The 13,243-nt window shown below is 41.0% G+C and overlaps 9 protein-coding genes and 1 non-coding gene across 10 annotated transcripts; 5 read left to right on the top strand and 5 right to left on the bottom strand.

Annotated features, from left to right (window-relative positions):
- Positions 1-207: 207 nt before the first annotated feature.
- RSE1 (U2 snRNP complex subunit RSE1) lies at positions 208-3,972 on the top strand (the record flags this gene model as incomplete). The annotated part of the gene is made up of 1 exon (XM_003682037.1): positions 208-3,972. The coding sequence occupies one exon, from the start codon at positions 208-210 to the stop codon at positions 3,970-3,972; it is 3,765 nt and encodes a 1,254-aa protein (XP_003682085.1).
- Positions 3,973-4,003: 31 nt separating this feature from the next.
- On the bottom strand, positions 4,004-4,969 carry AIM32 (Aim32p; the record flags this gene model as incomplete). Its single annotated transcript, XM_003682036.1, has 1 exon — positions 4,004-4,969. The coding sequence occupies one exon, from the start codon at positions 4,967-4,969 to the stop codon at positions 4,004-4,006; it is 966 nt and encodes a 321-aa protein (XP_003682084.1).
- A 133-nt stretch (positions 4,970-5,102) lies between these two features.
- Positions 5,103-5,543, top strand: HIT1 (Hit1p; the record flags this gene model as incomplete). The annotated part of the gene is made up of 1 exon (XM_003682035.1): positions 5,103-5,543. The coding sequence occupies one exon, from the start codon at positions 5,103-5,105 to the stop codon at positions 5,541-5,543; it is 441 nt and encodes a 146-aa protein (XP_003682083.1).
- A 240-nt stretch (positions 5,544-5,783) lies between these two features.
- Positions 5,784-6,689, bottom strand: SUR7 (Sur7p; the record flags this gene model as incomplete). The annotated part of the gene is made up of 1 exon (XM_003682034.1): positions 5,784-6,689. The coding sequence occupies one exon, from the start codon at positions 6,687-6,689 to the stop codon at positions 5,784-5,786; it is 906 nt and encodes a 301-aa protein (XP_003682082.1).
- A 376-nt stretch (positions 6,690-7,065) lies between these two features.
- On the bottom strand, positions 7,066-7,719 carry TDEL0F00590 (uncharacterized protein; the record flags this gene model as incomplete). The annotated part of the gene is made up of 1 exon (XM_003682033.1): positions 7,066-7,719. The coding sequence occupies one exon, from the start codon at positions 7,717-7,719 to the stop codon at positions 7,066-7,068; it is 654 nt and encodes a 217-aa protein (XP_003682081.1).
- Positions 7,720-8,042: 323 nt separating this feature from the next.
- On the top strand, positions 8,043-8,543 carry TDEL0F00580 (uncharacterized protein; the record flags this gene model as incomplete). Its single annotated transcript, XM_003682032.1, has 1 exon — positions 8,043-8,543. The coding sequence occupies one exon, from the start codon at positions 8,043-8,045 to the stop codon at positions 8,541-8,543; it is 501 nt and encodes a 166-aa protein (XP_003682080.1).
- Positions 8,544-8,695: 152 nt separating this feature from the next.
- TDEL0Ftrna3Y lies at positions 8,696-8,780 on the bottom strand. The gene is given in 2 exon segments: positions 8,696-8,732; positions 8,741-8,780. It is a non-coding gene; the product is annotated as a tRNA-Tyr (tRNA).
- A 1,103-nt stretch (positions 8,781-9,883) lies between these two features.
- Positions 9,884-10,612, top strand: TDEL0F00570 (uncharacterized protein; the record flags this gene model as incomplete). Its single annotated transcript, XM_003682031.1, has 1 exon — positions 9,884-10,612. The coding sequence occupies one exon, from the start codon at positions 9,884-9,886 to the stop codon at positions 10,610-10,612; it is 729 nt and encodes a 242-aa protein (XP_003682079.1).
- Positions 10,613-12,141: 1,529 nt separating this feature from the next.
- CDC8 (bifunctional thymidylate/uridylate kinase) lies at positions 12,142-12,672 on the top strand (the record flags this gene model as incomplete). The annotated part of the gene is made up of 1 exon (XM_003682030.1): positions 12,142-12,672. One exon carries the CDS (start codon positions 12,142-12,144, stop codon positions 12,670-12,672), a length of 531 nt encoding a protein of 176 aa, XP_003682078.1.
- A 118-nt stretch (positions 12,673-12,790) lies between these two features.
- Positions 12,791-13,234, bottom strand: APS2 (Aps2p; the record flags this gene model as incomplete). Its single annotated transcript, XM_003682029.1, has 1 exon — positions 12,791-13,234. One exon carries the CDS (start codon positions 13,232-13,234, stop codon positions 12,791-12,793), a length of 444 nt encoding a protein of 147 aa, XP_003682077.1.
- Between the last annotated feature and the right edge of the window lie 9 nt (positions 13,235-13,243).

Raw genomic sequence — 13,243 nt, 5'->3', positions numbered from 1 at the left:
AAATTTCACTTCAAGGCCTGCTTACTGTTACAAAAGATAAAAAGTGGTCACTTGAAAAGAGGACCAAGAGGCTCTGGTAATAACTCAAATTGAGTGTGTATTCATCAAACCCAGCTCAATAGCTTGCTGGAGGGATTTTGTGTATTGGGGCTTGCTAAAATCAAATAATTGTTGGTGCTCATCACAGGTTAAGCTGGCGATAATTCGATGCTTGTTCAGGAATCGGACCTCTACCTGTACCATTTGACGTTGAAGCGGCAAACCAACTATGTTAACTCTTGCATTGGACATTTCATCGACAGGGAGCAGGACAATAAACGTTCAAAAGATCTACAACTTTGTATCGCCACTGAAACCCACATAGAGCTATACGATGTTGCAAATGGGACCTTAAGGAGGCTAATCGAAATACCGATATTTGCTACATTAACTACAATAGAATCCTTTCGAATCGAGAACTCGAGCGTGTCTCTGTTAGCGATGACATCTGATTCAGGGAACCTCACAATTGCTCAGTTCCATAGGCCTTCTTTGAACAGGATTGCCCTTAAAACTGTGCTCAATCAACCGATGACGAGGTCTCAGGTTCGAAGGGTGTCGCCGATTTCTTACATGACCGTTGATCCGTACGGTAGATGCCTTCTGCTTTCAGCAATTGAGAAGAACAAGCTTTGCTTTGTCTTGAACACTAATAATGATGGATCTCTGGTGATTCAGTCGCCCTTGGAAGCAATAAGACCGGATGTTATAACTTTGGATATCACCTCATGCGATGTTCAGTACGATAATCCATGTTTTGCGGCTTTGGAAATTGATGCAAACAATTATCACTTGGTATTCTACATCCTGGATTTAAGTTTGAATCACATTGTGAAGAAGGCTGAGTACAAGGTAAATTCCGAGGCCAACTTTATCATGGGTATTCCTGCTCTATCGAAGTACAAGATTAATTGTGTCTCCAACACAGATGAAATCAATCCCTTTGTACTCGTTGGTTTCGAAAACTATCTAATGGTCAAGGATATGAATGGATTTTTCAGCCTGAAGGTCCCTCTACCGAACCGTAATGGTCAGAAGGCAACAATAATTTCTGGGGCATTGCAAACTTTGAAGAAAAGCTTCTTTATACTTCTACAATCAAATTTTGGAGATTTGTACAAGCTCACGATCGAACCCGATGGGAACGATAGAGATAAACCACTGGTTTCTATCTCTTACTTTGATACCATTTTCCAAGCAGAAAAGTTACACATTTTCAAAAACGGATATTTATTTGCTAATTCAGAACTGGGTGATAGCTACTTGTTTCAATTTGATAGTTTGGGGGATGATAGCGAAAAGATTACATCTGCTGATCCTGGCAAACAATTGAGATTTGAGCCCACCGAAACGTTGAATAACCTGAGTATCGTCTCGACTAAAAAAAATCTCAATCCTTTATTATCGACTCAGGTGACAAATTCGAATCCACTCACTATAGCGGCAAACTCAACTAGGATTTTGACTAATGGTGTGAGATTCGAAGATGATATCTCCTCGCCATTACCGCCAGGTGCTGAAAATATCTGGACTATAAAAGTTCCTGGTGAGTCAATTCATAAGTTGTTGTTTTTAGGGTTCCCAAAATCAACAATGATTCTTGAGATCGAGAGTGGTACCCTTGAAGAGATGAACAGTTTGAAAAATCCATTCAAAGTGAAAGGCGATAAGTCGCTATATGTCGCGGCAATGACAGACCAGTATATCATACAAGTCTGCGAAAATGAGCTGCGACAAGTCGTCTCAGACAAAGATGGCTTCACTTGCAACTTAAAATGGTTTCCGCCTGCAGGTATTCGAATAGTTTGTGCCACCAGCTCAGAAACCCAGCTTTCGATCGGATTATCAAATTGTGAAATTGTATACTTCGAAATCACCTCTGGTTCATTACATGAGTCGCAAAATAAAATTGAACTAGATGAACCCATCACTAGTATCTCGATGGTCAGGTCAAAAAGAAGCGATTACCTTGCTGTCGGTAGCAATGATTCTACTGTAAAGTTGATCTCTTTGAAGAGGTCTGACATGGATGAGTTCATGGAAATCGTGTCAATACAAACTGTATTAGCACCTGTCACCGACCTGAAGCTCATACAAGACAGTAATTTGGAATTACACATTGGCCTGGAGAATGGTGTTTACTGCAGATCCATGGTTAATAACAACGATGGACAGCTGTACGATGTTAGAACGAAATTTCTGGGACCTAGACCAGTGACTCTCTCATGCCTTGGATCAATATCATTGGAACAATCTTCTGAGGATGAAGACATTGAAGAAGACGAAGAGGAAAAGGAAGAAGGCAAACAGGCTTCTACCTCTCAAAACTTGAGGCCAGCTGTTCTACTTCACTGTACAAAAACATGGATTAGTTATACCAAAACTCCATTGCTCTACGTCCGACCAATCTTGTCGGGGTCGAACAACTTGACAAAAGTTTGTGAATTTATCGCTGATGAATCAAGCCTTAACGGTTGCTGCGCAATAAGCTCGTCAGGCTCCTTGATGATTGGTAAGCTTAAGGATTTTTCGACCCAGGAGGAATGGTTCCAAGTGGAAGATGTCAGCGTTGATGGGAGCAAGGCTGCGCATCATATTGATGGTGAGTCAGACGAAGAAGAGGATCAAGATGTAAGACTCGGAGTACACCCGTATGATAAGCCAATACTACTCGCGTTTCAAGAAGATAAAAGACTCCTTTTAAACATCGAATGTTCTAGGAGAGAGGGCAAGGGATTTCGAGTCAGTATTAGCAGAGGTGGAGAAATTTATACTCTTCCCCAAGGAGACGAAGTTTTTAAAGTCATGGAAGGAATAGATGTTGTCACAGCATCACTGGCGAAGTTTTCTGGTAGCACAGATCATCTTGTTTTGTCAACAAGAGACGGATACCTCACAACCTTCGTAGTCTCTGTCGATAAGAAAGGTAAAACGTTTGATTTTAGGTTACTTCATAAGACGTTGATTGAAGATCAAGTAACCTGTATGATTCCCTTCTCAGATAAGTTGCTTGTGCCGATTTTTGGGAGTTTGGTCCTGTTTGGTTTGGGGAAAAAGCAGCTACTGAAACAATCTTTTTCAGAAACGACACCTTCCATTACTAAGATCACCGCCCTTGCTAATTGGAAGAATCAGCGAGTTGCTGTTGGGGACATTCGCGAGTCAGTCACTCTTTTTCTGCTGGACAAGTCTAAAAATGCATTTTTACCCATCGCTGACGACATAGTCAAAAGACATGTAACTACGTTAGCCTTTTTAGATGTTTCAACCATTTTGGGCGGCGACAAGTTTGGCAACATATGGACACTGAGATTACAGAGTGAGAATGAGAAAACATTATCCCAATGCTTTCCACACGCAATAGAAAGATTACAACAGCTTCCTCCAATGAAGAAATATGCTCCGAATATCATGGAATGCCCTTTCAAACTTACCTTGACGAACATGTTCTACGTTAACGACATTCCTATGAATATTCATATATTGGAGTCTTTGCAAATGTCTGATAGACCAGCCATTATGTATTCTGGACTACAAGGAACGATTGGCTGCTTAACCCCATTATTATCTAGGGCAGAAATCAGTAACTTCAAAACTATTGAGAGTATGATGAGCGAGGCAGATGAAAGGTTTTATTTGAAAAGTGAGAGCGAAGTAGTTCATGATGATTCGTTGAAGGAGGATTCAGAGTTCGAACTATCTAACAAAAGTCAAGGCGACGTTCCCGAGGGATCCTATTCCATTGTTGACAGAGATCATCTAAGATACAGAAGCTATTATGCGCCAGTACGCAACATAGTTGATGGTGACCTTTGTGAAAGATTTATCGACTTATCATATACAGCGCAAAAGTTCCTTTGCGCAGAATCCAAAACACTAAACCCTGATACGATAATCAAGATCATAAATGATATTAGGACTAATTGCATGTAATACTAAAATACAACGTAGTATCCGTATATAATTAATTCATAGATACACCACCACGGAAAAGCTCCTTTGGTATTTTCCCATTTTCTAAGTTCTCTAGTAAGATTGAGAGGGTTGGAGGCAGTACTTTACTGAACCATAAACAATCAATAAGTTTCTTCGAGTCATCGGATGACTTCTCATGGTTGTACAGGATAATGTTGCCTGCATATTTGTGCCCTCCAATATGTGAGATTACTGCAATATTCCTATCGGCACAGAGACCCTTAGTTTTGATTTCTTTGATACAATCTTCCGCAATGATTCCACACCTGTGATCACGCTGAAGATGGCCACAAATTAGCAGCCAATCTTTCTCGAGCACTTCATGATCGAAATGTGGTTTTACCGACTCCGAGCGGCTAGGTTTAGGGTTCACTTGTGCATTATTAGCTCCTTTCAAAAAGTCATAGAAATTCAAGTGTTTGTTTCGTGATTCCTCTGACACACCACCACCCAAGAAATGAGCGAAATCACTTATCTCACCTTTTGACACTCTGTATAGTTTCATATCAGGTAAAACAAATATACTTGCGACCTGTTCATCACTTGGTTCGAGCGGTGCGAACTCACCGCTTATCAGTGAGATTGCATTCACTAGAATTCCTGAACCAGCGTTCGAGTGTTTTAAATGTTCTTTCAAAGATCCAATTATCGAATAGGGCCACCTGGGGTTCAATTCCAGCTTGCTTTGCCATGAGGACTTCCATTCGGTATCTTCAACACTTCGGTCCCGAGGAGATACCACTAAAACATGCTTCTTATACTCGGGGATTTTTTTAGGAATCTCAATTTTGATGTCTAGTTGTTTATCCTGACCTAGATTGGAGTTTACCTCCTTAGAGTAGCACTCGCATTGTGAAGTCACAGTTTGATCTGATGCAAAGACCGATTCGACGAATTGATACTGCCTGTGAAAATAGGCTCTTTGTTTGGAAAGCAGACCAGTTTGACGGAGCATAGTATCGATAGTTCTTATAAATCGTTTTTGTTATCGCTTAACCTATATTATCTATCAGTTAAATCTAAATGAAAAAAGCTGAAAGTTAACTGCGATAGCAGCGACTCTCGTTAAGGCCCAGGATAAGTGAAGGATGAACCAGGAGAAGTGTGGGATATGTCATGAAGAAGCAGCGAAGTATAGATGTCCCAAATGCTCCGTGAAATACTGCTCTTTGGCTTGCTATAAGGACACCGAGAGACACAACGATGAGCAGAAAGAAACCATAAAAGAAGCCTCGCCCATCGAGGAGGAGAAGTCTGAACTAACAATAGAACTGACCCCAGAGCTACGCGAGTTATTAAGGTATAATACTGTGAAATTTCATTTAGCGAAGGTTTACAGAATACTGAAAGCCGATTCCGGGGATACTCGAGATCCATCATCTAGCATGACTACTGATATGAAACGACAGCTAGCTATCGATTACCTGAATACGCTTAGAGTTGGGGGGATCCATCATAATGAGGCAATTGAAGAGTTTTGCGTGCATGCATTGGACTTTATTGAAAAAGCGAGAGTCAATGATACTTAACATTAATCATGTAACGTCTAACAAAGCGCTCGTACATCTGGGATTACAGTGATCATTTTATTGATTATATATTAAAACTTAAGAATGTAAAGAACTGAAATTTAGGCCCGACTGGAATCGACTAAAGTCGAATTTCCAAAGTGTGAACAGAAAGTGATAAATAGCACCATTCTAATATCGAATTTTAGAAATCCGAGTAAATTAGTGTGAGGGTATTGAAGCCTGATCGTTAAATTGCCATTAAACAGAGTCATCATCATGGGTCACTTTTTGGGTCTTTCTGATCGTAAAAAAGTTGATACCCTTGTGCTGATTTTCTTGTGGCACGGCGGCAGCTGTGGCATTGGCGTTGTTTTGGGCATATGGATCAGTGTTGGTCACAATAGGCTCTTCAGCTGGGTAGGATTCGTTCTTAGAGGAAAAGAACCAATTCTTAGAGCCGACGGGACGAGGTTCCTCAATTTTTTGCAATTCTTTTTCATGATCTCTAATCACCGTAGACTTAAACTTTCTGAGATATTCAATGAAAGTAGCGACGAATTCGATTAAACATAGAGCAACACTCGCCCAAGCGATACCGAACAAGTCCGAACCCAAACGAGTAGCACGATCAGCATCGGAGAAAGCATCTCTTGCCATAACAGAGGCAGCAGTTTGCAGAACGACAGCAGTGACGTTAAACAAACATCCCACGGAGGTTAAAATCCACACGACTTGAGAGAAACCGTAAGAACACCATGAACCAATGTATAGTAAAAATGAGACACCAATAAAGGCTAAAGCAATCCAGAAGAAACAGAATGAAAACCTGGTCAAGTAATAGAAGGAGTCTCTATTAGAGATAAATTTGTCTGGGACATTACTCTGAGTTCCAAAATTGTCAACAGGGGAAATGGGATAAGCTGGAGATAAGTTACCACCACAATGGGTCGAACCATCTTGTACTGAACAAGCACCCCAGAAAGTCCATCTTGTCAAAGAAGGAGCATTTGGAATATTGCTGGTATCACCTTGAACCCAATAAAATCCATCCACGGCATTACTGTTCGTAGCACCAGAAATGATAATAAGGATTAGAAGTAATGTATTACCAGCAAAAAATAATAAAGTGACTAGCCTGAAAAGGCTACGGAAAAGTGGACCCATTGATGCTCTCGATCCTATACTATATCTTTAGTCAACCTTCAATCGGTAAATGAATTGATCTGAACAAACCCTTCTTAAAACAAACGAGATCTCGAGAGGACCTTGTTTAAAAGATCCTATTTACCATTTGCAATAAGTAGTAAATTGGAAGACCGAAAAGGTCCTCCCGTTCTTCGATCGAACTCCTGCCACATTTTCTTAGCTAGAGTAGAGCAAAACAGGGCTTATCCCAGCACAGAAGAATCCTTGTTGGTGTTTACGTTTTGCCCAATGAAGCTGGTTCCGATGCAAAATTTTCCAAAAAGGCCAAAAAGGCTTTAGCCATGTGAACTGCACGTGAACTTCATAGGGCCAAGTAGTTGTTTGGCCAGATGGATTATTCAACTCTTCTAGTACTTGGATGCGTTGTCGTCACCACTTTTTGCTTCTTCGTCGAGCCTGGATGAGCAATGGCTCTTCTTTGACGATCATTGATGTCTTGCTCTGGTGATGAAATTGAGGAATAATCCGTTTCCTTGGTCGTATGATTATTGTTCTTCCAATTCTGGTGCTTCTTGACGTTCCATCTTGTCTTTTTTGACTTGGATTGAACATTCGTATGTTCCACGCTCAAAGGCGGTGTAGACAACCTAAAATGAGGAACCTCGGAACCACTGCTTTTCGTGGTTGAATTATCGAAATGAAAGTCATAACGTGGAGATCCAGAATTCTTGCCTTGGTCTGTGTTGTTCCCCGTAGTTTGATGCGAGGGTAGTAATTCGCCTCTCTGTCGAAGACACCACAGATGGATATCTTCGACCGACAAAGCCGGTTCTTCACGCATCAAGGCGAGCAGATCTTCTATACAATGGAGATACCCTCGATGTTTGAGCAGAGAATTCCTCTCATTCGCGACCCGGTATAGTTTTGTAACCGCGTTGGCGGCTATTTTGAACTCTTGCGAGAGCTCTCCGCTCAACGACTCGATTGCCTGATCAGTTGGGGGCCTTTCAGGTGGTAAACTGGATCCCAATGAGTTCAGTTTCTCCATAATGTCTTTAAAGACTAAGGTTCCACGTAAATCTTTCTTAAGCTCTCGAAACCGCCCAATTTTCGCACTTCAAATCAAATAAAACTTTTTTGAGCTACAGTGGAGACTGAAAAATGATTAGACGCCTCTTAAATGCTCCAGTGAGCTGACTTTAGACGGTTTTACCAACCGTTTGAACCCTTTGTGATCTTGAGATTGATAGATAAAAAAATTTCCATTAGTCGCTCTTAACGTTTGAACAAGATCAGCTCAAGTGCTATCAAATAGCTTCGAATAGGTCTTATAGCAGCTTTTATTGGGTCTGTAGAGGTCAATTACACTCCATGCTACTAGACTATGGTGAGTTTGCTGGTCTGAGTGCGAGAAATCAGCCGGTAAAGAGGAACTACGATCAAAGAGAGCAGGATCCGTTACCGCAACCATGTCCCAAAAGGCTCAAGGGCGAACTGACAAATGATTGGTGGCAGCTAAAGGAGGATGCAGTGCCAAAAGAACGAACCGAGGATCTGGGTTTTCTTACTCCGGCAGCTACTCCAGCAGAGGGCGGGTTTACAGCAACACAACAGAAGGCTTCGTCGCCTTATTCCGAGGCAGAGGACTATATGGTTCAAGGTTACTATCAGGATAATTTACTGGCGTATGAAAGACGGCCCTGCGTCGAATCTTTGCAATATAACCTCTACGATACAACTCCTGAAGAGTTTGAGCTTATAGACGATGAAGACGAGCACGAAAACGAAACTCGCATGGACAATGCGTATATTAGTTGGCAGCCCGCGACTAACGACACAGTTAACGACGAATCCTACGATATAGATATGTGATAGATTTTAATAAGGAAAATAATAGACAGGAAAGCAACATTGATAGACAAGAAGAAATTTTATATCAGCAGATATAATAATAAAAAATAAAGCAACGATAACTTGTACAATTGACTATTCATACTCGTTGTTGATTGAATCAATAAAAAATATCTCCCGGGGGCGATTCGAACGCCCGATATCAAGATTACTTTAAAATTACAGTCTTGCGCCTTAAACCAACTTGGCCACCGAGAGGATTTCTGAGATTATACTAATTCAATTAGGCTATACTGCCTAGTGAAAAATATTGCCAACGTTGATAAAAAGGCTCAAGTTGCTATCTAAAAGTTGTTTCTCAATTATACTTGGTGCACAGCTCTCCTTATGGTTCTTGGATTCCCTCTCATTTCCTCGTTTCCAGGTAACCGTTTCCGTGGTAAAGATGTGAGCCTGTGAGCTGAGCATCCTGCTACAGATAGTCCACTTGGTTTTTTGAGGATGGTATCCAGCATATGAGGCCATCTAATCGCGATACATTTTTATGATTTAGCTCTTGATCAGAGATCAGATTCTTTCGAATCTCATCGTGGTGCTATAATTGTTCACGAATTTGGCAACTTGCTGTTTGCTCCAATCCTAGTAATGATTACTGCACTACAGCCATCATAATTTCTGTAATGTAAACTCCTTTAATTAAGCTCTAAGTTGCTACCGAAATATGGATATCATATTGATCCAAAAAATAAAAATAAAAATAGAACAGGTTAGGATCGAATATCCATCAATTCTTGATCAACTGCTACAGATCTATTATGCGCACTCAAAAGGGCCTAGAATGCGTGATCGGAATCCTACACTCGCTACATCCTTTTTCACTCGTCGTCATGCTCAAACAATCGTAAGCTGAACGCAGAGACAGTCAGCCAAGAGAAAAAGCGGGCAAAGAGGCTGTCAAATACCGATAATCAAAGAACAGCGGTTTACACGATCATACGGCTATTATTTATAACAATTGATTACCACGAAAAGTAGGCTTTTACTTTTTTGGATTATCTGGAGTTTGGTAACATTCGGATGAGAAGCGTTGCATGCCTTCTACTCACAGCCTTCGGCAACTTTCTAAGATTACTCATCCCCTTCTTATCGATGAAAGTTTCTTGGCATTCCATTTCTCGAGCGAGCGAGCGATGTCAGCCCCACCAATGTCAATAATCAAAGGGCTCTGCGTTCAATTCCCACGGGACCACTGATGATAAGATTGGATCGATAAGAGAAGAGTCATCAGTAAAATGAATGAATTTATTTAAGAGAGCTTGCTCGACGCCAATGGTCTACAACCTCTGACCTCCCAAACCGACATGTATATCAGGAAAGCCTACGAAGTCACGGATTTAGCGAAGCAAGCGGAACTCATCAAGAAGTATCCTTTGGGGATTGTTTTCAGTGCGAATCCCTCGCCAGGAGGTGGGTTATTAGGATTCATGAGAGGTGGATCTTTGCAGGAAGTTGATTCAGAGCTGTGTGCAACCCATGTCCCTTTTTTCTTTGTCGAAGGAAAGGATGGAGAAAGTCATAAACTTGTTGCTCATCTCGCTGCTAACAACCAGCAAGTTGAGCAGCTTGAAAAGGTCGGAAAAGTTCTCGTCGTATTCCAAAGTGTAGATTCATATACCTCGTCAGCTTGGTATCCGTTAAAGAAGAAAACTCACAAATATGTTCCAACCTGGAACTTCGCTGCAGTCCACGTTTATGGAACGCCTAAGGTCATCAGGGATGACAAAGAATGGCTATTGAGGCAACTGAATCAAATAACCAATCAAGAAGAGGGTAAAAGACCTGAAGGAGAGGGATATGAAGAGAAATGGAAAGTATCGGATGCACCTGAGAAGTATATTGATGCAAAACTAAAGAATATTGTTGGCCTGGAAATCGAGATTACTGCGATACAATCCAAATTCAAATTCGGACAAGATGAAGTACCTACCAACGTAAATGGAGTGTTAGAAGGGCTTGAAAAGGAAGTTGGTGGTGAAAAAGGGGAAGAAATGTGCAAATTAACAAGGGAATGTTATCCTGGAGAGTTGTGAACTATCCAGACATGATTAACTGAAAGCGCCGTAATACCTCTCTTGAGCGTAATTTTGCAGCAATTATTTATTATATTTCTTGACATCTAATGTCTCAGATAAGTTCATATACAGTTCCATGAAAAGTTGGGCGTTAAGACTTGGCCATCGGTGCCTGTATTAGAGTATTTCAACCTCTAATTGGAACAAGTGCAATGGTGACTCTTCGTTTGCTTCAAATTTTGGTGCCAAAAAGACGTCTTTGGAAGTCAGATGTAATTTAATTTTGTATTTAAGAAAGTAGCAGAAGAAGAATGTCTGCTTTTCTCTGCTGCTTACTGCTGCTTTCAAGAAAGCTCTAATATCCAGACTAACTTTAAATAACGCCAATGATCAATAAATTGCACTCAAGCCACTAGGCCCCTTGATGTGCCTTCACAGCCATTTCAATGAATATCTCTAGCGCACGGCGTGGAAGCCCAGCTTCGATGGAACTGTTGGACAGTCTGTTTAACTCAATTAGTCCAGATGATTCAATTCTTAGAACTCCAGCAACTTGGCAAGTTTTGTCCGATAGTGGTAGGGCGCAAGGATATTTGTTCTAAAAGCACGATGCACATTCTTCCCCGTCATAGAATATAAGGCATTGCTGATCTAGCGCTTTGGAAAAACATGGGGTCAAATTGACGAGAAAAGTGCATTCCATCTTTTATTGTCAGTTCCAGGTCTTTGCAACTGTGACTTCCTTCAAAAATATCAATTTGTTCTTGTCTGTCAACCCAGTATCCAGAGAACAAATATCTGTTATATTTCAGTGCATGGCACTAATAGGATGCCAGATGAGGTGCAGATCGCAGCATCACTTGAATGCACTTCAAAACAAAAGAGATAACCGAAGATGAGTTACTCGAGGGCCAAAAGAATTGAATTACAACAAATAAAAATATCTCCCTATGGCCATTCAAACGCCCGATATCCAGATTAATATTGAACTACAGTCTTGCCCCCTAATTACAACTGGCCTACCAGGTAGTTTCTGATATGATTATTTGATAGTACTGTTGGTATGTATACTTAACCCTTTATCAGTCTGAACCCTCTCCCTGTAACTGAACAAGGTTGACTTCAAAAAGACATTTCATGAGCCTTTATATATGCCTTCAGATTCATGGCTTAGTGGCTTCCCAGGCCGATGGCACCCTGATCATGTTGAACCTCAGGAAACATTAACACCTCGTCAGTCAACTTCATCATGACTCCTGTTAGTCGTCGCCTTATATAATAGTGTGATTCATCCATTGGTATGTCCCAATCATACTATGACAGATCATATAAAGTAGTTAAATATGCCACTCAGATAATAGCTGCTATACAGGGTTTAGACTTCAGGATGGCCAAGATGATGAAGGAAACGTACCGTATTTGATTTCTCAGCTTATTTGAAGTGTCTGTCCGTATGTTTTGTTTATTGGGCATTCGCTCGAAGGTTGATGTAACCGCTAAGTTCACCTGTTCCATCAACGTCCATCAGCAGGAGCTTACAACCGTCGATGACTCGTGGGAGACTAATTTTGATTGAAGGGTTGGATAGGACTGGCAAAACTACCCAATCCAATATTTTGCTGGATAAACTGAAGCCCAATGCTACGTTAATCAAGTTTCCCGATAGATCAACCGAGATCGGCCAGCTGATTGACAAATACCTCACAGACAGAAGCTTTGTACTGCCAGATCAAGCTGTTCATCTGCTGTTTTCTGCTAATAGATGGGAAGTGGCCCAGAGCATACGAGAGCTCTTGCTTGCTGGTAAGCATGTGGTACTCGATAGATATGTTTACTCGGGAATAGCTTACTCTGCAGCAAAAGGTGTTGCTGGAATGGACAGAAATTGGTGTTTGCAACCTGACAAAGGACTCCTCAAACCAGATTTAACGATATTTTTAACTAATGCCAATGTATGCGAGAATCAGTCAAGACAAGGCTTTGGTGATGAGAGGTACGAAGTCTCTGAGTTTCAGCAAGAGGTCAAGAAGCAGTTTTACAAAGTGTTTGAAGATTTAGAGAAAAACAAAATACCTTAAAACTGCTTAACGTAGCTGGTAAGTCCATTGAGCAAGTTGCCAACGATATTTGGGATGTAGTTCAACCCAAGGTCGCTGGTGAGGGACATGATGCTTTTTTATATTTCTGAATCCTATACTAGTCCAATCTATCCAATATACTTAATCTTTCGAGCAAATGATCCTTCGATATCTCCTGTATTTCGCCGCCTATAAACATTTCATCCATAACCATGTAGGCCTTGTAGAAGTTGAACACGATGTCCAATTCACAAACGTTACCGAAGAATGCATCCAGCACTTCCACAAACAGATGTATGTGTGATAGATAGATTGATTCCTCATCTTGTAAGTCCACACCCATGACGAAATACAACCCTGCGTAACGCTTGTAAACTAGCTTGGTAGAGTCTGAAAACTCAACAAAATTACTTTGATGCTTATGATCTCGAGAGGATATCAACCTGTATATTTGAACAATCATATCCTGCGTTTTTTGAGTGTCGGTTTGGCAGACCTCGAACCACCGTACCAGTCGCACAACGCCTTGCTTGTTGAAACATAATATAAATTGAATAGCCATCTAGTCTTA

The sequence above is a fragment of the Torulaspora delbrueckii genome, chromosome 6 (genome assembly GCF_000243375.1).
Source record: "Torulaspora delbrueckii CBS 1146 chromosome 6, complete genome".
In the NCBI taxonomy this organism is placed as follows: Eukaryota; Fungi; Ascomycota; class Saccharomycetes; order Saccharomycetales; family Saccharomycetaceae; genus Torulaspora; species Torulaspora delbrueckii.
The sequence above is the reverse complement of the archived record's forward strand: the minus strand, read 5'-3'. Positions and strand labels throughout refer to the sequence as shown.